A 25,472-nucleotide genomic window follows, 5' to 3' on the forward strand; every position below is an offset into this window, starting at 1 on the left:
TGTATGAGAGCAGTGATCTTTACTGTCTGCAGCTCGTTCAATTCCTAGCAGAAAATTTCATGTGACATTTGTCTAGTAAGCAACATTTTCTCTTTCCCCCACTTCCTGCAGCAAAGCTGAAATCCTACTACAGTTGAACTGCAAGGAATGAACAAGGTTTCTTTTGTTGTCCTTTCAGTGACAGAGGGCCATAAGGCTGAGATCTTGGCACCAGATGTTCTGTGACCGCACTATGTACTCTGAGTCCTGTTACACAGTTTAGGAGGGAGTCAGCACTGGATCTCAACTGTTTATGTCCTGACCATCAGGGCTAAGGACAGACATTACACATACACTGGTTTAAGTGTTCAGAAACTGGTTTAAACCTGTAACAGAACAGATGTTCGGTGCGCATAAACTGATTTGAAAATAGCTGAAACCGGTTTGAGATGAATTTGGTTGAATGTAGTATCAGACTTAGCTGATTTGGCTTAAATCAGTTTATGCAATGTCTGTCCCAGACCTCTTGCTGGTTTAAGTTAAACCAGACACCCCCAGCATCCCGGCATCCTTTCTGGGCTGGTGGGGCTCTCTGCTCCACAGCAGGGCTGCCGCTCCATGACTGCAGCTCTGGCAGAGACTTGAAGGCACAGAGCATCTGCCTGGCTTCCTCCTGCTCTTCCCCTCCCCTCACCACTCCCTGCTAAGCAGGGATCCTCCGTTTCCTCTGCCTTACGCAGACACCTCAGCATTAGCTAGCAGACCACATACTGGCTGCGGTCCACGCTGTAGCAGACACAAGTGTTAGCTTAGGGCTTTCTGGAGCTGATCAACTGCTCAGCTGGTAATGTCCCTCTATTCCTTCTTTGTTTAAGAAGAGCTTGAACTAATGAGAGGCTGTTTGTTTTCTGATCAGGTGGTAAATGCTGATAACAGAGCTGATAAATGTTCTGTTATCAAGGAGTGGGAGAACCCCTTCCTAATCCTGCTGGGGTCTGGCCACACCTCCCTTAGCTCAGCCCTGTAGAAGGGAAGAGAGGGCTGTTCTAGTGCCCTCTGGCTTCTAGCCTGAGCCATTGCAAGCATGTGCCTGCACGTCTGGGATGTCTTTTCAGTTACAAACTGATTTAGCCTAGCCAGGTTAGACTAACTTGCAAAGATTGAAAAAATTCAGGCTTTTTAAATGTCTGTCCCTAGCCCAGAAGTAGCAGCATTAAGAATAAAAGTGGGAGGTGAGGGAGTGCAGGATTCTAGGAAATAAATGGGTGTTAACACTGAAAGGGGAATAGGAGAGGGTGAGCATATGCAGGAAGAGAAAGAACAGAGTATTGATAGCCCCAAGGGTTCAAAAGCCATGAGACTGGTTAAAAATGAACTTAAAACGGCTATTTTAAGATTTGCATTTAAATTTAGTTTCCTCTGTTTCTTGGATTCCTGCTTTTTAATCTTGAGAAGTTTTCTGTCTGTCTTTTCCCTGTTCCCCCCTCCCCCAGCCTCTCCTTGTTGTGTAATACTCCTAGCTGAAATGTCAGCCTGCATTTATAAAGATTGAAACTCTAGCCAGAGAGAGATTCCAGTTTTCCAACCCTCACCCCTCTGATTCAAGATTTTTCTCTCCATTGCTCACCCACATTATTGTTCGATTTCCCTCACTATCTTCTCAGATTCTTTCCTTAGTGTCCTGTTTTCAATTTCCTTTCTGCTCCCTCCCTTTTCCTACCTCTCACAAATGACTACTGTGCTTATTTTCAACACTAGCAATATACGCATTTGAAGATCCCACTTCCCAGGTATAATGAACATGACTATATCATTTAAGGGGTATCCCTTAGCTTCTTCAGTACATAGTTGAAAGTAACTTTCAAATTAGCATCAACAGTAATGCAAATCAAGATGTTGCCTCAGATTAAAATTTTGATGGATGGTGAGAAGAAGTGTTATACCTAAATTAATTGTCACATTTGGTATCTGTATTAGGTCCCTTTAGGGATTCACCTATAAAAAGATTTCGGAATGAATGCTTAATATATCTATTGCATGGATTGGAAGCTTGTGTGTGTGTGTTAAAGTAAAAATACTAAGTAAAAATGTGCTGAGATCCAAGCCCTCCTTGACCAGAAGGGAAGGGCTTATTCTGCTTGTCCAGATGACACCTCATCTCAGCAGGAGGGAGAGATGTATCGGCTCCTCAGAGCCAAAGTCCAAAAGAGGATCCAAGAAATCAAAAATCAGTGGTGGCAAAATAAAGCCAAGGAAATACAGCTCTGTGCTGAAAATCATGATATGCATAGTTTTATTCTAGGCAACGAAAACCATCTACGGCCCAACTACCCATGGTCCTACTTTCCTTGATTGCAGGATAGCTTGATGCTCATTAAAGACAATGAATCTCTCCAAGCTAGACAGAAAGAGCACTTTGAGGCACTCTTGATCTGTGAGTCTCCTGTGGCAGATGCCACCATCAAGTCCATCCCCAAACACCCTGAATCCCTGATCCCATGCCAACCTTCCTATCCTAGAAATATGGCATGCCATCAAGGAAACCAAGAACACAAAGGCTATTGGACCAGACGGCATACCTGCTGAAATCTACCTGGCTAGTATCAAGGAACTGGTACTGAGTTTCCACATATTCATTCTTCAAATTAGGAACAAGAATTTCCTGGGGACCTGAGGAATGCCAACATCATGACTGTCTTCTTGAGAGGAGGTAAGTCTGTGTATGGGAAAGTACATCAAAGTCCTGAGGTTTCTGCACGACCAAACGACTGTAACCATTCTGTGCAGCAGATTGGAGACAGATCCATTTGTTATCTGAACTGAGGTCAAGCAAGGATTTGTTATCATCCCAATTCTGTTCTCTGTTTTTTTGACCATCATCCTGGTTCTCATTAGGGACCACCTTCCTTCCAGAATTGACACTGAATACCAAATGGATGGAGGGCTCTTCAATCTGGGTTATTTCTGCTTGAAGACTGAAGTGCTCAAAACAATCATTCTTGACCTTCAATATGTTGATGATTGTACCATTCTTATGCACACAGAGGAAAACCTCTGGACTGCGCTGAATCTTTTCAGAGCAGTGTACTGAACTTTGGGCCTCTCTCTCAACATCAAGAAGACTAAAATGCTCTATCAGCCTGCCCTGGGCCATGAATGTGACCGCCATCCCCAAATTACCATTGAGGGAAAGACCCCGGAGGTAGTGGAGCACTTCCTCTACCTCAGTAGTAACTTTATCAGAGAGTTAACATGATGAGGAGATCCACCACAGGATCTGGCGTGCAAGTGCCTCCTTTGGGAAATTTCTTCGGCATGTCCTTATTCATTGCAATCTCTGGAAGGACACCAAGTCCCGGGTCTGCAATGCAGTTATCACCCCAAGCTTTGTCTACAGATGTGAAATGTGGTGACCTACTGTCATCATCTCAAGAGCCTGGAAAGGTATCACCAACAGTGTCTCTGGAAAATCCTCCACATCAAATGGGAAGATTCCTGCACAAATGCCAGCATCCTTGCTGAAGCCGGTGTTACCAGCATTAAGTAAGTGATCCTTAAGCACCAACTTTACTAGACCTGATATTGGATGTAGATGCCTGACTCTCAAAATTACTCTCACCACAAAACCCATCAATGTGCTGTGGTAGAGATCATCCTTGAATTGAGAGATCACCACTGCTGCCATCAATGAAATAAAAATAAGTTTTCTAGATAAACGTTTAATATAATTTTTTTATTTTCAAAAAGTTGGAGAAATCTGTCACAGCTGGTTACTGTATTTTGTATCGTATCTTTAGCATGGTACCTAGTGGTGATGGAAGACCAAATTAATCTTTTTTAATGTTCAGTAAATTTAATAAAATGTCAGAACGCTGCAACAGTTCTGTAATTTTGGATATATATTTGTAATAAATGCTAATAGAAATAATCAGAGATCTTTAATTGAGCTTCTCAGTGTGTGTACAGGGAAAACCAAAATGGATTACATAACAGCAGTCTTATAAACTGTTTCATTACTAGCAGCTCAGCCCATAAATAATCCTATTTTGGAATAAATCCAAAACAAGAGCAGAAGGGAAAAGGTATTGTTGGATAAAATAGTGAAATGGGATGGGATTTTTTCACCTTAGGGATTATTTGCTGAAAGCAGCGGATGTCCTTCCATTAAGCTAAAACATAATATGTTTAAACATCCTTTTACCTGCACATAAAAACACCTTCTTTCAAGGTCTTGGGTCATGTAAATGTCATCATTTTTTAATACTTCTGGAAGGGAGGCCTTGTATTCAACTCAAATATTATTTTTAATGGAAAAAAATAATAGCAAAGTAGTCCTTACCTGTAGGCTTCAATGAATTGTTTATAGTGCAAATGAGAGAGTTATATGTACAAAAAATGAAGATTGATCTTGCAATTTTGCAACAAAAGGAATTAACTGAAATCTTGAAAGGGATAAATAAAAGTGAACAGCAAACTCTACTTTTTGTTAAATATTTCTGTGTGAAAGTTAGCAAAGCTGCTAGGAGCTGTGGAATGTAGGAGTTGAGAAATATGGTGGGAGGTCAGAATCACGTCATAAAGTAAAGACGGAGAGAAGGGGCTGTTGTGTGGGGCCAGGGACAAATGGAAAGAGGAAATAAGAAGATGACTGGGGTGAATTTGTGGAATGTTTTAGGATGACCAAGGCAGTGATGTGTGTATGGAAGTTGGGAGCTCATTTGATCTCTCCTGACTACAGACAGAACTTGGATAAGTCTCAGATTGGTAGATCCTGCATCCCCTGATTGTCCTGTCCAGAGGCAGCAGAGATATAATCTGGCAAACATTCTCATGTGAAATGCTGCTACATCTGGAAACTCACTGCTTATTTTAGTAACTGCCAAAATGTCAAAATAAATTATTAGCCACATGTCATCACTGCATCACCATTTAGTTCAGTGGGATAAGTCTGGGAAAGGACAGGCGATGATATCCAGCTGTTTCTAGAATTTATGAGTTTATCAACCTTTTAGAGGATTATGAACAATTTTTTTCAGCAGTCTTTTACCACTTATGCTCTGAGTCCTTTATCTCAATTGTATGTTTTACATTTGCCTTGGATTTGCCTAGCATCTTCCCAGAGTTGTGTGAGGAGTGCTTTTGGGCAGCCTCCGGTAACAACTTATCTGTAGGAGAACACTGAAGGAGAACGACACTTCTTTCCCCACTACCACCATAAAAATCATGAACGGAGACAAACCTGTCCCTTTTTAAATACAAAAATAATTTGCTGGTTACCTTTTAAGCCCTTACTGTGGCTGTGGTATGAAAGGCCTTTTGCACATTGATCTTACCCTTTAAATCGTATTCTTTACCATAGTGCCCAGCATCATCATCCTTCCTGTTGCTCAAACTCGTATATTCTTGGCTTCATTTTTTTACTTGGATTTTCCCTATGATTCATCTGATGTCTAAATTTGCTCCTGGCTCCTGCCTATCTTTTTTATGAGTGAAATCCTGGTCTCACTAAAGTTGATGACAGTTTTATCATTGATTTCAATGGAACTAGGGTTTTATCCCAAGATCCACCTCTTTCTCACTGCCCACAGTGTCAAGCTCTTGTCTAAACCCCAGTCATCTGCATCTTGATACAGTAGTTTATCTTTTCTGGTCTGGGTATCTGCAATCCCAAAGTCCATTCAAAATGCTGCTGGTAAGATCATCTTCATGGTGTGTTGCAGTAACTGTTATCCTGCTTCTTCGATTCTCTGCCTTCCCTGTATGTCAAATATAAGCTTCTTATCCTAATCTTCAAAGGTGTTCAGAATTTAGTTCCAACAGGCCTTTTTGCTATATTGCTGTTACTAACATGGTTGATCCTTGCTTTCTCTGCTAATGGTGTCACCATTAGTGGTCTGTATTTCTCTCATTGGTTGACATTTGTGATCTGACCTGCTAGAAACTTTTAAAACTGCTTCAGTATAAATCACTCATAGTAACAGACAGTGCTTGTCACAAGTGAGTTGTACCTTAGCTTTCAGGATTTAAGGAATCTCTTCACTATTTTCCCTAAAACAAATAGAGATAGGAAATTCAGGCTTAATTCAATAATAAGCAGTAATAATGAGGTGAAATGTAGCATACTGACATTATTTTTGTTATTTGGAGAATGGGGAGTAAAAACAAAAACAACTACAAAGGCTGCTTTTAGACATTAAAAAACAAAAATGCACTTTGCTGGAAGCAGCACATTACTTGGACCCAGCTCTGCAGTGTCTGTATGGATTGGACGCTTCACCAGGGCTTTTTGGTGCTTTTACCTAATAGCTGATTCAATCAGCTATTAGATAAAAGTGCTGAAAAAGCCCTACTAAAGCACCTGACCTTTACAGGCATCAGGTGAGGCAGGTCCAACTAACACGCTGCCTCTTCTGAGCATGTGCTGGGCTTGGCACAGAAGCGCAGAGAGTTTAAAGTAAAACAGAGGGTTTTTTGGTTTTTTTTTTAATGTAGGCAAGCAGCCAAAGAGTCTTCTGCTGCTTTTGTTCCCCAAATTACCAGTTATGACTTTGTGTCCTGTTTCACTACAGGGAGAATTGGAAATTTTATACCGGGACAATTGCTTAGGAGAGACATTACATGGAAACTTAGTTTTTCAGCTTTACAGTGGATTCATATATCTAAAAAATTAATGGAGATTTGGTTTGAATAAAGCAGGCTTGTCCAACATATGGGCTGCAGGCCGCCACGTGGCCCGCCAAGCCATTTTATCTGGCCCATGGCAGCGGCAGTGCGGAGTCGCGGTGGCGGGGCTGCAGCGGCAGCGCAGAGTGCAGAGCCGCCAGCGTGGGGCGGCGGCGGTGTGGAATACGGAGCTGCCGTCGTGGGGTGGCGGTGCGGAGCGCAGGGCAGTGGTGGTGGGGCTGCCACGGCAGTGCAGAGCTGTCAGCGTGGAGCCATGGCGGCGGGGCCGCAGCAGCGGGGCAGCAGCATGGAGCTGCAGCGGCGGGGCTGTGGGGGCGTGGAGCCACCGTTGCAGAGAGTGGGTTGGCGGCGGCGGCATGGAGCGTGGAGCCACTGCCGCGGAGCGCAGAGCCGTGGCGGCAGCGCAGGGCCGCAGTGGCGGTGGCAGGGCCGTGGCGAGGCAGGCAGGGCCAGCCCGCGGGCCCCAGCCGGCAGCGAGGGGAGGGGAGCTGCTTACCCCTGCGGGGCCCGGGGGAGCGGCCCCGCGCAGGAGGGCAAGCAGTGGCCGCTGGCACTGCCGGCCCTCGCCTGCCTCCTCACCTGCCCGCTTGAAGCCAGCCCCACTGTCCTGCTCTGCTCTGCTCCACAGCAAGGCGGCGCCTACTTGCTCCCCCGGCCAGTCTCCCCCCAGACACTGCAGCTCTCCGGACCTGGTCACCCGCGTGCGAGGCCTCAAGGGGGCCGCTTCTCATGTGCTGCTGGGGATGGGAGGAGGAGCCCGGCTAGGTCTGCACCGGCCAGCAGAAGCGGCGGCGGAGCCATGTGCCGCTCGGGATGGGACGAGCCTGCACTGGTCAGTCCCGAGCAGCACACGGCTCCGCTGCTGCTTCTCCTGGCTGGTGCAGACCTGGCCAGCCTCCTCCCGTCCCCAGCAGCGGGAAGCCTGCTTCAGCTGCATGCTGCTTTTCCTGGCCGGTGTTGACCCTGTCTGCCCAGGCAGGTCCTGCAGCACCATGTCAAACCGGGCATGGCACCGGGCAGGCCCCACGTTAACCCTGGCCTGGCCCCATGGCTTCTCCAGCACCAGGTCAACTCGGTTGTAGCCAAGTGGCTCCTGCAGCACCATGTCAACCCAGGCATGCATGCCATGTCAACCAGCACCATGTCAACCCCTGCAACTTCATTGGTGTCAAAAGTCATGTGACATCACTTCCTGATATGATACCACTTCCTGTGACTTCTTTGAATATGGCTCGCTGGCCCACTGGGTGATAAAAAGTTTGTGGTCTGGCCCCACATTCAAAAAGGTTGGACACCCTTGGAATAAAGAATGTGTCCAGCATCAGACCTACATATCTGCAAATGGCGCTGCAACTAGAAACAAGTGACCTTTTAACTGTGGTACATTTTCTTTCAAAAAATATTCTATTTAGAAAGAGTTTCTTACTGCACTTTGAGGAGCAAGTCCAAAATGACATGTGTGAGATCAGGATTATACTTTATATTAAGATTAGAAAAGTGTCTGGATGGAAAAGAGGCTTTGTGCATGATGTATGCTTCTAAATAGAAGTGCTGAGAATGTTTCTAGCTGTGGTGTTGGTATGATTTCTTGGTTTGTGTATGAAGGAAGGGTGTTGAGTTAATAAAACTGTGTATTCAGCTTGTATTTCTGTGGTTAGATCAATTTCACTTTTTCCTTCTACTGAAGACCTTAAAAATAAATCTTTCTCCAAAGATTTCTGATTTCTAGCATGGACGTCTGAGAAGTTTCTTTATTTTGATTTTTTTTTCATTTGATGTTTCTACAGGGCTTCAGGAATATGTAGAAGCTGTCTCCTTTCAGTATTTTATCAAAACACATTCATTAATTAGTGCAGAAGAGATTAATAAACAACTGGTATTTACACTGGAAGAAAAAGAGGAAACAACAAACACAGTAAGAATTCGTGTCTTTGCTTATGAATGGTTATGGTTATTGCTAACACAGTGAATTGTCTTAAGCTTGAAGTAACAGGATTGTTAGCATCTGATAAAATAAATTCAGTTATTGGCTCAGTGTGTGGTATATACTGACTCTCTTGACTAAAACAATTCCATTGACTCAGCCTTGCTCAATCATGACTTAATCATAGCAGCAGCCAAGACTGAAGAAGGGTAAGGAGTTAACCTCTGTCACAAGTTCTCTTGGCTCAGACATTTTTCACTGTAGTCAGCTGCTATTAAAATACATGTTGCGTGTCCTGTCAAGGTCACCACTATCTCACCTATAGTTAATCTTAAAACTTCCCTTGGAGGACTGCTTTTCAATCCTCCTTATCTCTAACTTAGCAGCTTCCATTTGTTACTTGTCCTGTCCTCCTGCCCATTCCCAAGCAAGAGATATTTTGCCTGTGACCAAAATACAGCGTGGCCGTCTTGCTTATGCAACATTTACCTGAACATTCCAGTTTTGGTAACCTTAAGTGGGCAGGAAAGGTAGGCTGAATCTTCTCCTGTATTTAGAATTATTCCTAATTGCAAGAAAAAAAGGTCAAGCTACACGTGGAAAGGTCTGCTATGGATAATAATGGCAGTGATCATGATTTTCAGTTTGTTGCAAACCAGAGTAACAGTTCCAGGTCTTTACCAAAGGTTTAAAAAAGGGGGAAAAGCCTTCAAAGGCAGGTTATGAAGTGATACTAGCATGACATCCAGAGAATGACTGAACAAGTTTATAATGACAAGAAAGTTATTCTGTCAAACAGGTGGTCAGTAGCAGACTATGGAGGCTGAAATCCGACATTGATAGCCAGTTGTATAGCCAGGTTTATAGTATTATTTTTTTTTCCTTCAGTAACATGGGTTACAGTGCACACATTTCTCTGGGGGCTTAATTGGATTTCATCTTTTGGATAAATGAGCAGCTTTATTGGAACTGCAGCTGGCACATTATATCTGAATGTTCATAGAAATTAAACTGTGCGACACTGTAAACTGCATCAATGACAAGAACAGTTTTTACAGGATCCTGAAAATATAACGTGAAATCTGCTGAGGTTAGAACTATGCTATCTGCCACCTCAAGTTAGGCAATTGCAGGTGACCTAGAACCAGCTTTTGGAGTTTCAAGATACTCCTGTAATATCATCTGGACAAGAAGACATCCCTTGCACAGTAAAGAAATACATTCTTTGAGAATATTTTACCACTGGCATCTCACTCTCTGCAGCAAGAAAGACCGTTGCCAACTTTTGAGCTCTTGGCTCCCTCCCCCCTCATGACAGTGTTAGCCACCACAAATTCCACTTCTTTCACCCTCAGTCCCCAAAGTGTTCGTAGAATCGTGCGTTTCAGACTCTTGTCTGCTTTTCAGCACATTTTTAAAAGACACAAAGGAGAAGAAACTGTCAGCCACTATACTCCTTTAGCCTCCATATGAAAACACCTGTTAACTTCTGCACACAGCTTCATTCAAAATTGTCACTGAGATTTCGTAAGGAAAATAATGTTTGAAAGGCTCAAATCACATAAAACGAAATCGTGAAAACGTTTGCAGAATTTCCTGGAAATGTGATGTCACTTTCACAGCATTACTGAGTGCCAGTTGTACAAAGACATCTGTATATTATTGGAAGAAATGAACATCTTCACTGGTGGACATCCTTTCTCCTGAATGAATCACTGCATGTATAGTATATGATGTCTATGCAGTAAGGAGGAACTTGTTTAAAACTGATTAATGATTGTTTAATAACTGCAGTAAACATATATCCCCACAAAATCCTTTCATTAGAAAACTCAAGCATGCAGCTGTGTAACATTTCCAGGCAGATGGGATTCAAATACAGTTGTAGCAGTAAACAAGCTTTTCTAGCAAGGAGCTAACATCTGGAAACACAAATGCACTGAGCAATCTGAAACCACGATGTCCTAAAATCTTGAAATGTTTCAGAATGGTCAGTCCTAAACTACTGTCTCTGATCACAATAATTGTTTTTCAAGTTTGCATTGTCAGTATGAGAGCTTGGGAATCCTATGTAAAGGAGCCCAGTGTCCGGTTGGCTGCAGTAGATGGCTCCTAGAAGAGCATTTCATTTAGAAGATGTTGTATTGTAAATCACATTTAATATTTCTCATGTGCTCTGTTGCTAAAGATGCTTACATAGAGACCATCTTTGAATGAATCCTCTCTTTTGGAAGAGAACCCCTCCTGTGATATATATATTTATACAACAAACTGATGCCATAAACAGAGGATGGAGAATAAGTAGCATGAGGGGGTGAACACTTAAAAGCAAAAATGTGTTTATTATATGCCATAGATGTCTTGAAAAGAAAGGATATGGAGCTGTATATACAGAGAAACTACATGGTTTAGAAGCTAAATTGTTTCTTGATAGAGCTTTGATAAATTTTTCCATTAGGTATTAATCAGTTTTGAAAATTTATAGAAAAATTGATTAGACTAACATTCCATAGCAATACAGCTATTTATCTTGGAGCCCAACTTTTTAGGCTAAGTATACTTTAGAAGTCAGGATTTTATTACAAAATGGTGTAATTCATTTTTCCTATCCGGGGTTCTCATCTTGACTGCTTAGCTAACCTCAGGCAGGTCGTTCAGGGACAAATTTTGAAAAGTGGTGGCCTGAGGCTTGTGCAGAAAAATGTAAATGTAAATAAATACTTAGGGTTTCATATGCATGCAGTAACTATGTGTGCGAATATCGATGCTAACTATAGGCCTGGGGCTTGCTGGCCTCAGGGTTTACAAATATGTAATGTGTTTTGCTGGAGTTCTCTCATCTCAAAAGTGAAGGTAATACCTTATGGTTATGTGGAAGGGTGAATTAGTCTAGAGTTTGTGAAGGGTTTCTTGCCACTATATGGGAGTGCCACATGGTTTAGTTTTCCTGAATGATTATTTGTAAATGATCATTGGTTTATATTATGTTAAATCAGTTTGTGTTTGTTTAAAATGTCACAAAGTCACCTTTTGCTATCTTTTCTGTACTGTTTCATGTTCTCTTCTGTCCTCAGCCTTCCTCCAATTCCCATGATAAGCAGCAGCACACCTGGAGCCTGAAGGTGACACCTGTAGATTACCTGCTCGGAGTGGCTGATCTAACAGGAGAGCTGATGCGGTTGTGTATCAGCAGTGTTGGAAATGGTGATATCGACACCCCTTTTGAACTGAGCCAGTTTTTACGTCAGATTTATGATGGCTTTACCTACATTGGCAATACTGGACCCTACGAAGTCTCTAAGAAGCTCTATACCTTGAAACAGAGTCTAGCCAAAGTAGAGAATGCTTGTTATACTTTAAAAGTGAGGGGCTCAGAAATCCCAAAGCACATGTTGGCTGATGTTTTCTCCACCAAAGCTGATATGATGGACCGAGAAGAGGGTCTTTCCTAAAATAGCAAGACTGTCACAGGCCTTAAGGTGATTGAACTGTAGAGGTGGAAACTTGTTAATATTTAGGTTTTGTTCTCAGTAGACTTTGTCGTGGCTTTTATGTAGTAACATTTTATCTAACAAGTAAGATTGTTTGCAATGGTAAATTTGTAACCAAAAAAAAATTCTTTACATGATGTACAGGTGAACAAGTGTTTGAATCTTTTCTGTCGGTGAGAAATTTCCTATCTTCCCCTTCTCTGTGTTGTCAAAAATAGCCAAATGTCACTGCTGTTCTAACTGTCCTGCGTCTTTCACAGATACAAATTAATTCCATGCTGTCTTGGCCATTGCAGCTGATTATCAGTGGTCAAGTGCTGCTTCGAGTAGATTGAGAATTGCCTTGTGATGCCACATAACCCCCGGATTCCTGTTGCACCACATTCCTTGATAAACACTTTTTTGTGTTCAGGTCAGAGATAAAGTAGTGCAGCCAAGTTAGAACGAAGATGCACAGGTTTGAAAAGTAGCAGCTTTCTGCTTGAATCAAAAGGGAACGAACCCAGACTCGGAAGGTCTTACTAGGCCCATTGGAGCATCCTTGTCTGATACCGTCTCACCAGCTTATCCCATTTATATTTAACACAAATTTTTGTCTCCTTGGACATAAAATTGAAGCATGGCCAAAAGTGCTGTGTGACTTAGTTTTGTCTGATTAACATTCACAGCTAAAACAGTTTTTGATAGCTGATCAAAAAACTGGCAGACCAGGTAAACGTCCCTGCATACCCACCATTCCAGAACTCGCAGCTTTATTTCATCTCTGCTAGTTCAGTTACTTTGGAACCGTAATGTTTTGGCATCAATTAAAAAAAGTACAGGAGTTCATCATTGTTCTTTTTCCAAACAAAAGCTTTAGTGAGTGCAGGATCTGCTAGATTGCCGGCTATATCAGTTCCTTTACAATACTGAACAAAGATGCTTATCATGGATAATTCAATGCTAAAATATAATGTGCATTCCTGGGTGCTGGCTGCATGCTTGTATCCAAAGAAGATACAAAGCTCAAGACAGTAGGGAGAATTTTGCCTTCTACTGTATTTATGGTGCCCTGAGGGACACCAGTAGGATTGAATTGCGTATCTGAAGGAAGAATTTGGATAATTATATTTAACAGAGTGGTGCAATATGTCAGAAATGAGTCTTGTGCACCTATGAGACAGAAATTAGAGGGGGAGGGATAAAAATAAGGCAGATAACATGCCCTTTAAAAAATTGAGCTTCAGGAAATAAGCCCCTCAAGTACTAATGAAAATGTTGCTTGTTTTTTTTTTTTTTATTTCCACCTCCATATGCTGTGATACTGCCAATATTTTTCTCATGAGCATGGCATGTCCAAGGTAATTTGAATCATGGATGTATTGATCAGAACAGTTACTTAGGGTTTATCACAGTTTTTTGTTTCTCTGTAAAGCAATATTTGGTGGGTTAAAAAAGAGTGTGTTTTCCAAATGTTTAATACTTTTTTTACAATAAAAGTAATTATATTGGTATCCCTGAATGAGTATTACTTCTTTTATCCATCAGTCCTATTTGAGAACATGTGACTAGTATAGTGTGTCCCTCTTTCTTATATCCACTCTTATAATTCAGTATTCTACTCAAAGCTCTGACCTGACCCCCTTACCTGTACATTATAAGTGGCATCCCCCGCCTAGGATCCCTTTTGTTTCTTATCCAGTTCATTAAATAGGCTACATTTTGGTCTAGTGCATAATTAAATGTGGGGCACTCACATAACCTGACTTGGTTATCCCTAGGATGAATAGCGCCAACTGTTTCAAATATATGTTCACTTTTCCTCTTGGTTTGGGTTGCTTGTTGCTATATAGGACCCAATTTTCAGGCATATTGACATCTAGAGTTTATGATGAAGTAGATGAGGATATGGTACTACACATTTTTTGAGGGGCGAATTTACGGAAAGTTTTCTGCATGGAAAATGTGCTTGTCTGAAGCAGACATTGATAATAGCTAGCGAGACTGTGATATATTAGAGGTCTCTTCTGTATGTGCTGGCAACTATCAGGTGGGAGTTAATTCCATGTCACATCTTAAAAGAAGACAATGAAATTAATTCTAGGGTCCTGGCAATGTTTCCCCCTTTCAGTAAAAAAACGTTCTAAAGCCCAAGCTGCCGCTTTAGCTACATGAGCGCATAATGGCTATCGTACTTGTCAAAACAGCTACTGCACTAGTACTGTCCGTCTCTCCATGGCTTTTGCCTTGAATATGAAAGGAGCAATTCTTTCCTTCCGAAAGTCTCTGAGGACTATTTGAGTTCCTGCCAAAAATATATTGGCTTTAACAATTTGAAGATTGGAATAAACTGTCTCTGAGGCTACAGAAAATATGTATTTTTTTGCAAATCACTTCAGACGTGATTTTTAAGCCTCTTAAGGTCCTCTTGCCCAGAAAGTCAAAGCCACAAGTAATTTCCCGTCAAGAACAAAATGTGTGTGGTATATTAAAGCACTATGACAGATGGGAAATAGCTAATGGCCTGCAAACCTCATGCTCAAGGAAATATTTTCCCCCTAAAACAATTACACTGTAGTTGTTTCAAAAGTGACAGACATTTATCAGCAAAACAAGCTGCTAAACAAGCAGTGGCAATTTTCCCATTCCTTATCCCGTTCCTAAGTATGGAGCCATTGATATACTTGGGATGGAGCCAGAATAAAGCGATGTCATAGCAGATGTTTCATGAAGGGCTGCTTTGCGTGCTAGAAATCATCTGCCTTTTTAAAATCCTCTTTTAAGAAATTAATTTTCTTTTTGGGTTCACATTTATACAGAGTCTAGTAACTTGCACTGAGGGGGCAAATAGACTCAACCATATTTAGCTTTCCCTTACCAGAGAAGTTATGCAAGAGAACAGCTTCCTGTTGACAGACCACATAAGTTGTTTCTACTTATAGTCTAATCCATCAAAATCAAACCTGTATTGTTTCAAATGGGTATGTATTGAGTACCCAAAATACATATAGTGCTTTGTAGACTACAGGGCAAATAGTTGGTTTTTGTCTCTAAAAGTTTTACAATCTAAGATTAGACAAAACAGAGCCAGGAAGGCAAGTAGAAGGAAGGAGATGGAGAGGAAGGTTTATATGGAACATATGATTTCTTAGTTGAAAGCAAAAACGTAAAGTTTCTAAACATTCAAACCATTATGATAACTTTTGTTGTCAGGGTTGGGAAAAGACAGTTGAAAGGAGTCCAAGAGATAGGAGATAGGAGGAAGAGAGGTGTGCGGAAGGGAAGTGAACTGAAGTAGTAAGAGGAGGTGGTAGTTTGCAGGGACAAGTGGCCAAGGGTTTCAAGGTACCTGGGAAGACTGGAGTGAGATGCAAGATAGGCTTGGTTGATCAATGCAAGATTGCGTGGTTGAGGTGTAACTAAGTGAAGCTGGGATCAGTAGGAATGGCTTGCAGAAAGTTAAAAATGCCACTTGAAACCACTTGACAACTCAAGAAATAGAGATTTTTATGGGGTCAAGTGAAGTTGCATGACAAAAGGATAGAGGCTCCCCTCTCCCCCACTTCTTCCACATGAATGCCTGAAGTGTGGCCCTAAAATGGGGAGAGTGACTTCCTGAGAGGCTGAGAGCCTGCAGCTTCCATGGAAGTCAGCAGGAGTTATCAATGTGGAGCAGGGCTTTACAGGATTGCACCTCCTCTGTCTCTTCTAGTTTGGCAGTCAGTCTTTGATGTGAACCTCAGACATGTCTAATCTTTTTAGAAACCAGCATTTAATATAAAAATACTTACAGTTACTAGGGCTTTCCCGTTCTTGTTGTGTCTACCTGTCTGTTTCCTCCTCGCTTCTCCTCCCCCATTTCAGATTCTTCTTTTTCCTTGCTGGTTCTTTTCCCAGTCACTGGCCAGCTGGCGGGAAGGAGTTGCACAATGCTCCTGAGCCAACTGCTGTGACAGACCTGTGATTCAGTTGTTTACAGTTTTAGGAGACGTCCTAGGTGAAACGTGTCAATGCAAGAGCCTTTATCTCTTGGACTCGGAATAAAGGTTAGTTTAGCTCAGCGCTCCATTTTGAGAGAGAACTCTTGTTTCTGGCAGGACGGGTCTGGTCTCCTCCTCAGTAGGCCTGCTTGCATACTTCCTACACTGACCGTTTTGCCATGTGGCAGTGAGTAGACAGAGCTCAGGCTGATAAAGCAGGTAAATAACACTTGGTTATTTTTTGGGTTGTATTCTTTGCAAGCCAAAACAAATTGTTTGGCAAACATGGGAGATGTTTCTTTTTTAGTTTAGAGTGAGTGTATGTGGGAAATGCCTTTCAGATTGTCCTCTCCCATCCGTTTCCCCTTGTTACCCGATTCACCTTTACTTTTCAAGGCCTGTTCGCAGAACCTGGCGGAGGAGGATCGCTTGCATCGTCTGCTAGAGTTAGTCAGTGCTGCCCTGAACACTGGCCAGAAGTGATGTGATGTCTCCTCTCTGCCGCTCTGGTACTCCTATGCCCACCTTCACCTGAGATCTGAACTCTGAGCCCTTGCTAGTCCTTTTCCAAGGCTAGCTACTAATACGCTTTTATGGAATTTTTTTCTTAACCTCATATGGTTTTCCTTTTACTTTCACGCTCTTCCCTCATCATTTAAATAAGGAGGCTTCTGTTAGGTAGATTCTGTCTTTGATTGGCAAACAGTCAGACTACTTCTCAAGCCTCCTGCATGTTGTCCTTCTGGTGACAATGCCTGCCTGGTCAGACTGTACTTCCATTTATTCACTTCTGTAGTTCTCTGTTCTTTCCACACTTCCCTGGAGAAATGGGCAGGCCCTTTCTGTTCCCATTCAATCCTTCCTCAAGACCTATTTCTACCATGATAGCAAAGGAACTTGTTAGCTGGTAATCTTAGTATTCTCATGTCCTGTCTGAAGATTGTTGATGACAAGTATTTAACAGATTTCGTAGATTCGTTAGCTGGTAGTGAACAGGCATGTGTTCAGCTTGGGAGAGGTGATGCATTTTAAAAACTCTAAACCAAGCCCCATGGTTTGTACATTGTGCTTCTTTCCCCTCTCTTTCCTCTTGGTTTCCTGTGTCCATGTAAGTTCAAGGGGGCAGGGGCCAAGTGTTTGGCTGATACTTGTGGTTGTGTGAGCTGGATCTTCTATACTGTAGGCCAGTGATTCTCAACCAGGAGATCCTTTCAAGGGTACTGCGGCACACCGTACTATGTTAACACTGTTAAGTATGCAAACTTATTCACAAGATAACCCAGAGGATTCACACAGGAATCCATAGTGTTAAAACAATTCTGACCCGTTGTGGTGCTGAGTTCTCTGCCACAGCAGAATTGCTTTATCATTTTTCTGTAGTCAAAACACAAGTGAAAATGAAGATGGCATTTTCTGAGGGGTGCCTTCAGTCTGACAGGGCTGAGGACCACTGATGTCTGTGTTCCATAATATCAATAGTAATAGTTAAATGCTGGCACTATTCTTTTTAGAAATTGTGATTTTAATTTTTTCCCTCCCCTGCTGAAAGCATTTGGTAGGTGTGTCCTGGTGTAAAAACAGATGTCACCAAATGACGCAGATCAGGCGAGTCCCACTATAGCTGATCCATTTTAAAGGGCAAAGCACATGTTGCCAGTTGTCTTTCATCAGACAGGGGCCCAATGCGAGACAACAGACAATGTGCTCCCTTTGCCTGGGAATTCCCTGTGTCCCTCGATGCCCTGTGCCTCCCTGCCAGGATCCGCACTGGGTCATGTCCCAACTCATGTCTCCATGTGAAGAATGGATCAGCTTGGGACCTGGCAAGGATCCCATCTTGGAGGCAGAGGGCTGTGTGGGTCCTGGTGTGGAAGCATGGGGCACCAGGGATTCCCTTGGTCCCATGCCTCCATGCCAGGACCTACATGGGCTCTCTGGTTACAGAAAGGCACCCTGAGATTCCCCAGGGCATGTCCCTATCAGCGGGATAAGCTGGGCAGGTACCCCCAGAGCTTGAGAGGCCTGATCCCATACAAGAATTCCTGTGGTGTGCAGGATTGGGTTCCTCAAGCCCCCGGGGAACATCTGCCCAGGCTGCCTGCCCTCTCCCACCACAGAGCAAATAGATGTCTGCTGCAATAAAGTGGGACTATTTTACACTACTTTTTGTCAGTCACGGATAGGGCATGACAAAGGTCATGCACCTCTATTTTCTCCCTATCTGAGCCACCTTAAAAAAATGTATGGCGGCACATATGAAATCAGGCAACATCTGTTTCTATCCTTGCTTCCCTCCAACTGAAGATGAGGGTGTAGATATAAAGAACTTGAACCTTTTCTTTAAAGGCAAGCTGATATTTGTCTAATCTCTGCTATTATTTCTAAGCAGTAGGCCTCTGTTTACTCATGCAAAGAAAATGCAAAGGTAATCTCTCACGTCTGTCATTCAGTTTTTATGTATTTAAAATTATCTGTACTATGTTAGTGCCTGTAGGGCCTAACAAAGCTTGAGTCCTACTGTGCTGGGCATTGAACAAACATAATAAAAAAGAAGTTCTATTCTTATAATTGATATAGACAAGACAGACGGGGAGGGGAGCGGGTGGGCACAAGGACATGACATCACTTGTCTGAGGGCAGCCATCAGGCTTATGGCAGAGCTAGGACTAGAACTCAGGTCTCCTGCCTCCCTTTCTTAAGTCCTGTCCACCAGGACACACCCCAGAAGCAGCTGTGATCTCTTTATGGGGAGCAAATATGACTTGTACTTCCATTTTCTCTGCCAAATCAACATGCAAAGTTCAAAAGGCAGGTACGGTACCTTACATTTAAAATACTGAAGTTAAAATGCAAACCAAAATTCAAAAGCCAATATATGCATTATCCATTTTCTTAGCACTAGATATGTTTTCCAGTCATTTCTCTGTTTATTATTCAATATCTTTATTTATGCTGAAATGCATATACAGAGGAAACAACCAGAGGTGCTGTTCCTTGCTCATGTTAACACTGTAATAGCAGCAACTGTATCCAGAACGTATGAGAAAAACATAAAATGTGTTTTGTGAATTAAGCAACATGGATAAAGAGCGTAACAACACTCCTGATGCAGTACATGGCATGATCTGTCAGACAAGTCACTACTGACACCTTGTGGTATAAAACATTATGGTCTCTCCTTCTTCCTTACAGCTTCCAGTTTAGCTTTTGCTCCTTGTGGCTATAATTTTAGACACATTATTGTCAGAAATATTTCCCTACACACATGTAGCTAGTTAGTGAATTGAAAAGTCATAATGCTTGTTTTAGGACTCCAGCCTCTCCTTTATAAAAATGTTGCTTTACAGGATCAAAATGTAATAAACGATGTTCCAAGTAATTCAGACTCCATTTATTAGTCATCATTATTACAGGATTGTTTCAAAACTCCAGTCCAGGACCAAGGCTCAGCGCTCAGCAACATACAGACAGGATAGGAATTTTCAAGCATCTTGGGGGGACACACTTTCTACTGATCTCTGATTAAATTTATGTTCTTAAATGACTTGGTGCTTTTGAGAATCCTCTGCCTTAATGAAAAGACAGTCCATTCTCAAAAATATTTGCTGTTTAGATTCACAGCAAGAAAATAACAGGTACGGATTTTTTAGGGTGATATCTTCTATTGGACCAACTATGTAGTTGGGATAAAGTTAGACAAACTTTTGAATGCAAGACTGTTTTTCAAAATCTTGTCTGTATCCCATCTCCATAGCTGGTCCAATAAAAAATATTGCCCTAAGAAATCCTTACCTCTTGCATAATTTCTTGGCCATCACAACTACAACATCACTCTTGCACTAAAATAACAGGTGGCATTTAATTAGCGATATTTAGCTCAATTTTTTTAAGGCATAGTTTACAGGAAGGACATTATACAAAATGTGCCTTGTATTGATAAAGGAGCCCTTTATTCCTTGTGATAAAAAGCTAATTGTGACCACCATACTAAAGAACTGGGGACCAAGGATAAATGGTGATAATAAGGGAATCAAATAAATGTTTTCTTAACATACCCTGTACTCGACAGGCATTGGTAGAAAAGCTGTAGAGCTGTAATCTGGCAGAGTATCTTGGGAAAAGATCTGTGTTTTAGCTACGGCTTCTCTGCACTTGATGAAACAAGTACAAATGAAACAAGACTCAGTTCTGTGAAATAGGCATAGAGAACATATCCTACTTATTTTGCTACCTAGCGTCCAATTCTGTAAATGTTCAACTGAGGTTTCCTTTAGAGAATTTCACTGCTTTTCATTTGCTGTATTATATATAGAATTAAGAGTTCACTGTAATAAATGCTTTTAGAATGGCATTATACTGCTAATGATATAACTAAACCAAATTCTGCTTCCCTACAATATTATGAAAACTAGGAATAATGAGAAATGGAAACTTATTTCAATGCCACTATACCTGTTCATGGTACTTTGCCAACACAAAAAATAAAAGATAATGGGCATGAGGAGCTTGCATTTTCTTATAAAGGCCAGCAGGGTCTTTATTTACATGTATAGTCCCATTTGAAATCTTAAATAAGACTGTCAGACATGTCAGAGACACTCATGCTAAGGGTTAAAGGACTGAGCTCAAAATTACCTTAATTTACAGTTGCGATCAAGTTATTTGCACAGGAAGATGTGGAGATGTTAGGTGTAAAATCAAAGGCTTCTGCTCGTCTGTTGAATTCAAGTAGGTGGAAAGAAAGCACATGCTATTGCGGTACTGGATCCTACAAAAACACTTAGAAATTGTGTCTGATTTAGAAATCACAAGATTTTTGTTTCTGCATGTAAAACAGGTTGGCACACTTCTATGTTATCTGTTCTAGTGATTTATGACTATGCCTGACACAAAGCACTTCCATTTAAATAGTCAGCTTCAGGATTTTTTCCTGCCTATCACATTCCAAGCTATTATTCTACCCATCGTATTCTGTAGTCTGAGAAGACTCCTCTGAGAAGGCTCCAAGTTCCTTTAGTTAGTTGTCAGCACTTGCCCATAGACGATGGAGGTTTTCTAAGCCAGTCTTCTGATTTTCTACCCATAGAGACAGCAGCAAACATGTCGTGGTTGTGCAGTTACTGTTGTCCGTGTCCAACATGAAAGTCAAAACAGGAAGTACTGTGCTGGGACGGATGGCAGAAATTCCCCAGCTCAGTCCTGGCCTTGGATCTTCTTGTTATTCTGGTAACATTTCTTCCAGTCATCTTTGTGCTTGTAACAGGGAACCCTTTCCCCCTCTTACTTGCAGTAAGTAAGAACAGTGTGGCAGAGCAAACGCAGCCTTCAATGAGCCCTGTTAAGCAAGCTGCACGACTCAGCCTGCATATTGCAGACAGCAGAACATCGGGTAGTTGAATATAGGACAAGCAGCATCTGGGCCTTATTAACAGCAAGCCAAGTCAAGTGACCAGAAGGGGGAGGAGAACGGGCCATATAAGCCTGAACCTGGAGCCCAAGGCTCAGACTAGTCCTGATCCTCACGACAGAAAGAGCTCTGTAGGTGTGATATGGGAAAATGAGTTACTTGTTTTGTTTCTGTTGCTCTTTAGGGTTTGTACTAGTTCAGAATCATATAATCATAAGAAATGAGGGTTGGAAGGGACCTCAGGAGGTCATCTAGTCCAACCCCTGCTCAAAGCAGGACCAGCCCCAGCTGGATCATCCCAGCCAAGTCTTTGTCAACCTGGGTCTTAAAAACCTCCAAGGATGAACCTTCCACCACCTCTTTGGGTAACCTGTTTCAGTGCTTTACTACCCTCCTAGTGAGAGAGCTTTTCATAATATCCAACCTAAACTTCCCTTGTTGCAACTTGAGACCATTGCTCCTTGTACTGCCATCTGCCACCACTGAGAACAAGTTATCTCCGTCCTCTTTGGAACCCCGCTTCAGATAGCTGAAAGCTACTATTAAATCCCTCCCCCCCCTCCAAGTCTTAATTTTTCCAGACTAAATAAATCCAGTTTCCTCAGCCTCTACTCATAAGCCATGTTCCCCAGCTTTCTAACCATTTTCATTGCTCTCTGCTGGATTCTCTCCAATTTGTCCATATCCTTTCTGTAGGGATGGATTGGAGGTCACATAGCAGGGTGCCTGGGGAACTCTGGGGGTTAAGCCATGCAAAGGGGTGGGGAGCATGAGACAAGCTAGGCTTGAGAGGGTCAAGGGTTGGGCCTAAATGGAGAGCAGTGAGGCATGCCTAGGGATCCAGCATAAGGAGAAAAAGAGAGTGATGGAGTCCAGACATGTATGCCATGCTCTTGAGCTGTGGTCTTGGAGCCCAGCATGTGTAGTCCAGGCTGTGGCCCTAAGCTCTGAGACAGGAAGTAGTCCTGGAGGAGAGCTTAAAGGGATAGGTGCCCTGAAGGGTGGCCCAACTCAGCCTGGCAAGAGGAGGAGGCCTAGAGGGGTAAGTACCCTGAGAGGCAGCCAGTCTTGGACCACAAAAGGAGGAGGCCTAGAGGGCCTAGTGCTCTGAAAAGAAGCACAGGCAGGGCTAAGGCCAAGGGGGCCAACACCCAGGCACAGGCAGGTCTGAGGCCTGGGACTGATCGCCTGAACAAGGTGACCAGAAATCAAGGTGTTCACAGGTGGAATGCCTCAGAAACACTGGGTGCGTCTACACATGACACTACGTCATAGCAACACACAACAGTGACGTAGCATCATCAGTCACAAACCAAGATGCTGCAGCTATGTTGCTGTAGTGATGCACTCCCCCATTATAGTGTATCACTATGGTGACATAGTGCCTAAAAATAACTGTATGTGATGTGCATGGCACAGTATAGGGTGTTACTGTGCCATTTTTTAGTACTTCCAAAAGGAAGTACTAAAAAATGGCACAGTAACAACGTTGGCATGGTGACATGTGTAGACATTCCCACTCTATTATAAAGGGCTAAGGCCTAGACTGAGCCCTACCAGGGTCTGGGACCTGGTGGACAGGTTTGGGCCAAAAGCCTAGGGAGGGGGGCTGAAGCCTGGAAGGTCCAGCAGGTCCAGATGAAAGCAACACCAGGCCAGGGTTGCCCAGACAAGAGTGGGAGAACCCTGCTCCAGCCAGGATGTGAGGATGGGCTGACTGGCAGTCTAATGATGAGCAGTGTGGGGCAAGGCACTAAAAGCCAAACAGCATATCTGAAGGCAGCTTCCCAAATCTTTTAACTTCTGATACCAAGACATGGCAGGAAAGAGAAGAGGAAGCTGAATAGGGGAAGCTGGAGTAGGAGAATGGGCATAGGGTGGCTCATAGGGGGCACTGCTGCCATCTCTGGAGGTGGAGCATGTTATACTGCTCCATGCACACACATTTGCTTTAATACTTTTCTTAGCAGCAGAATCTCAAGTAAGCAGGGATAACGGGATTTTAACAAAATACAAATAAAACATTCTAGCTCATGTTTAAAGAAGAAATAATTCTGTCTTAAGTGGCAGAAGCTAAGGGGTATTACTCAATAATCCTGGGGTGGGCAAAATACAGCCCACAGGCCACATCTGGCTCACCAAGCACTTTCATCCAGCCCATGGTGCCCACCAAGGAATTGTGCCCGCCCAGCCCTTCCACCCATGAGGGTGGGAGCAAAGCGATCACATGTATACACCCTCCTAAACATACCCTATTGTGCCTCGCTCCCACTGTCATGGGTGGAAGGGCTCAGCCCAGCTAGCAGCTTCCAGGCAGGGTTGCTGCTGCCGCTGCTGCAGCCCTGGGGGACCTGCTCCATTTCCCTATCTCCCTCTGGCTCCAGGCTGCAGCTAGGTGGGAGCATGGAAATTGGGGCTGGGGCTGGCAGTAGTGCAGAACCCACGCAGGAGGCATGTGGGTGTGAGGGAGGGTGGATGGGGAGATATGGGGACCCCCCACAGTCCCCTCATGGCACACAGCCCCAGTAGGTGGTGGCAGCAGCAGCAGCAGCAGGCATGGGACTCAGGGCAGGTGCCTGGAGGGGCACAGCTCCAGCCAGCGCTGCACATCACAGCGAGGAGTGCAGCCCACTCACAGGCTGCCTGTATCACCAGCGCTGCCTGCACTCACACTGCGTGGGAGGGAAGCCCCAAGCACTGGTGGTGTCTGCCTTCTCCCCCCCCCCACACCATCCCAGGGAAGGCACCTGGGGCTTCCCTGTGCCAGGCAACCTTGGCCAGGAAGGCAGCCAGCTCCAGCACTTGGGGCTTCCCTCCTGTGCAGTGTGAGTGCGGGAGTGCACACCCACACCCTGCCCCCACAACCCCCCCACATATACACCCCCCCAACATACACTATGCCCCCTCATTCACACAGTCACAACCCCCCCACATTCCCCACCATACACGCACACCCCTCCACCACACCCCCCCACAATATACAAGACTAAGACTTTATTTTTGAGTTATTATGCAATCCCCTCTATATACAGTACGCAAACACAAATCTTGACAAAAATATTTTTCTTTAATAAAAATAAAATGTTATAGTAAGTGTTTGATTTTTAGTGTACAGTATGGTTTTAAAATGGCAGCCTCCCCTCCCAAAAGGAGTATTTCCAGGGGCAAAAGGGAGGGACTTTTGGTGGCAAAGGGCAGGGGTTAGGGGTGCATCTTCCGGTCCCAAGATGGCAACCACAGGGCAGGGCAACTTTCAAGGGGCAGGGCTACCCCTGTGGCCCTCGACAGCTCACCAAAACTCATTAAAGCGGCCCGGCACCCAAAATAATTGCCCTCTCTTGCAATAATCCTTAGGGACCGTGATACCAGTTGTTATTGTAGTTTGAAGAATGCACATCAGAAGTGCTTGCCAGAAGTGCTGGAAATATCATTGTGTATCATTTCTTCTTTAGAAACATCAATATTTGGGGCGGAAGGAATCGCTTATGTAGAGAATTTATAGAGGAGGCCAGTTAAAGTTCATGAGCTTTATTTAACACATTTTCCTGGAGGACTCAACCATGTGAAGTGCTGACTGCCTTCTGCCAGCTGACCTTGTGGGAGCTGAGGTTATTTAGAGCCACGCAGATGTGGACCTAGAGTTATATTCTAGATGTACCAAGCCTTTCTGCTATGACATTGCTCTCATATCTGAGTGCCTTTAGCTTTCAATAGTTTAGGGACCCAGACACTCTTGGTAATACAGAAGGCTTTTTGGATTATGGCTATAGCATGAGATGCTGATTGTATTTTAGACTAGCTCCATTGCCTCTGGGAAAGAGTTCTAAGCAAGGTTTCCCAGATGTTTTTCTCTTCAAACCATCTTAGCAAAGACTGGAATTTTCTGTGGGGTCCAAGGAAGTGAGACACCCTGCATCCATTGTGCTTAAATGCAAGAGGGAGCATAAATCTGCCTGGGCCTTTTGCAAATCCCATCTTTTATTGGGATTCTGGCTGGTCTCTCCTCTATATTAATCGCTCTGAAATCA

General features: G+C 43.3%; 1 protein-coding gene across 2 annotated transcripts in view; it reads left to right on the forward strand.

Moving 5' to 3' along the window:
• TSNAX (translin associated factor X) overlaps window positions 1-13,571 on the forward strand; it is a 40,564-nt gene extending 26,993 nt beyond the window's left edge. For both annotated transcript variants that reach the window (XM_006274499.4, XM_059715405.1), the window contains exons 5-6: window positions 8,451-8,578; window positions 11,662-13,571. In XM_006274499.4, the coding sequence (XP_006274561.1) occupies window positions 8,451-8,578; window positions 11,662-12,039 (506 nt within the window). In that variant the 3' untranslated portion in view covers window positions 12,040-13,571. The remainder of the gene's footprint in view (window positions 1-8,450; window positions 8,579-11,661) is intronic.
• Window positions 13,572-25,472: the final 11,901 nt, after the last annotated feature.

Source organism: Alligator mississippiensis, chromosome 1 (assembly GCF_030867095.1).
Source record: "Alligator mississippiensis isolate rAllMis1 chromosome 1, rAllMis1, whole genome shotgun sequence".
Taxonomy (NCBI): domain Eukaryota; kingdom Metazoa; phylum Chordata; order Crocodylia; family Alligatoridae; genus Alligator; species Alligator mississippiensis.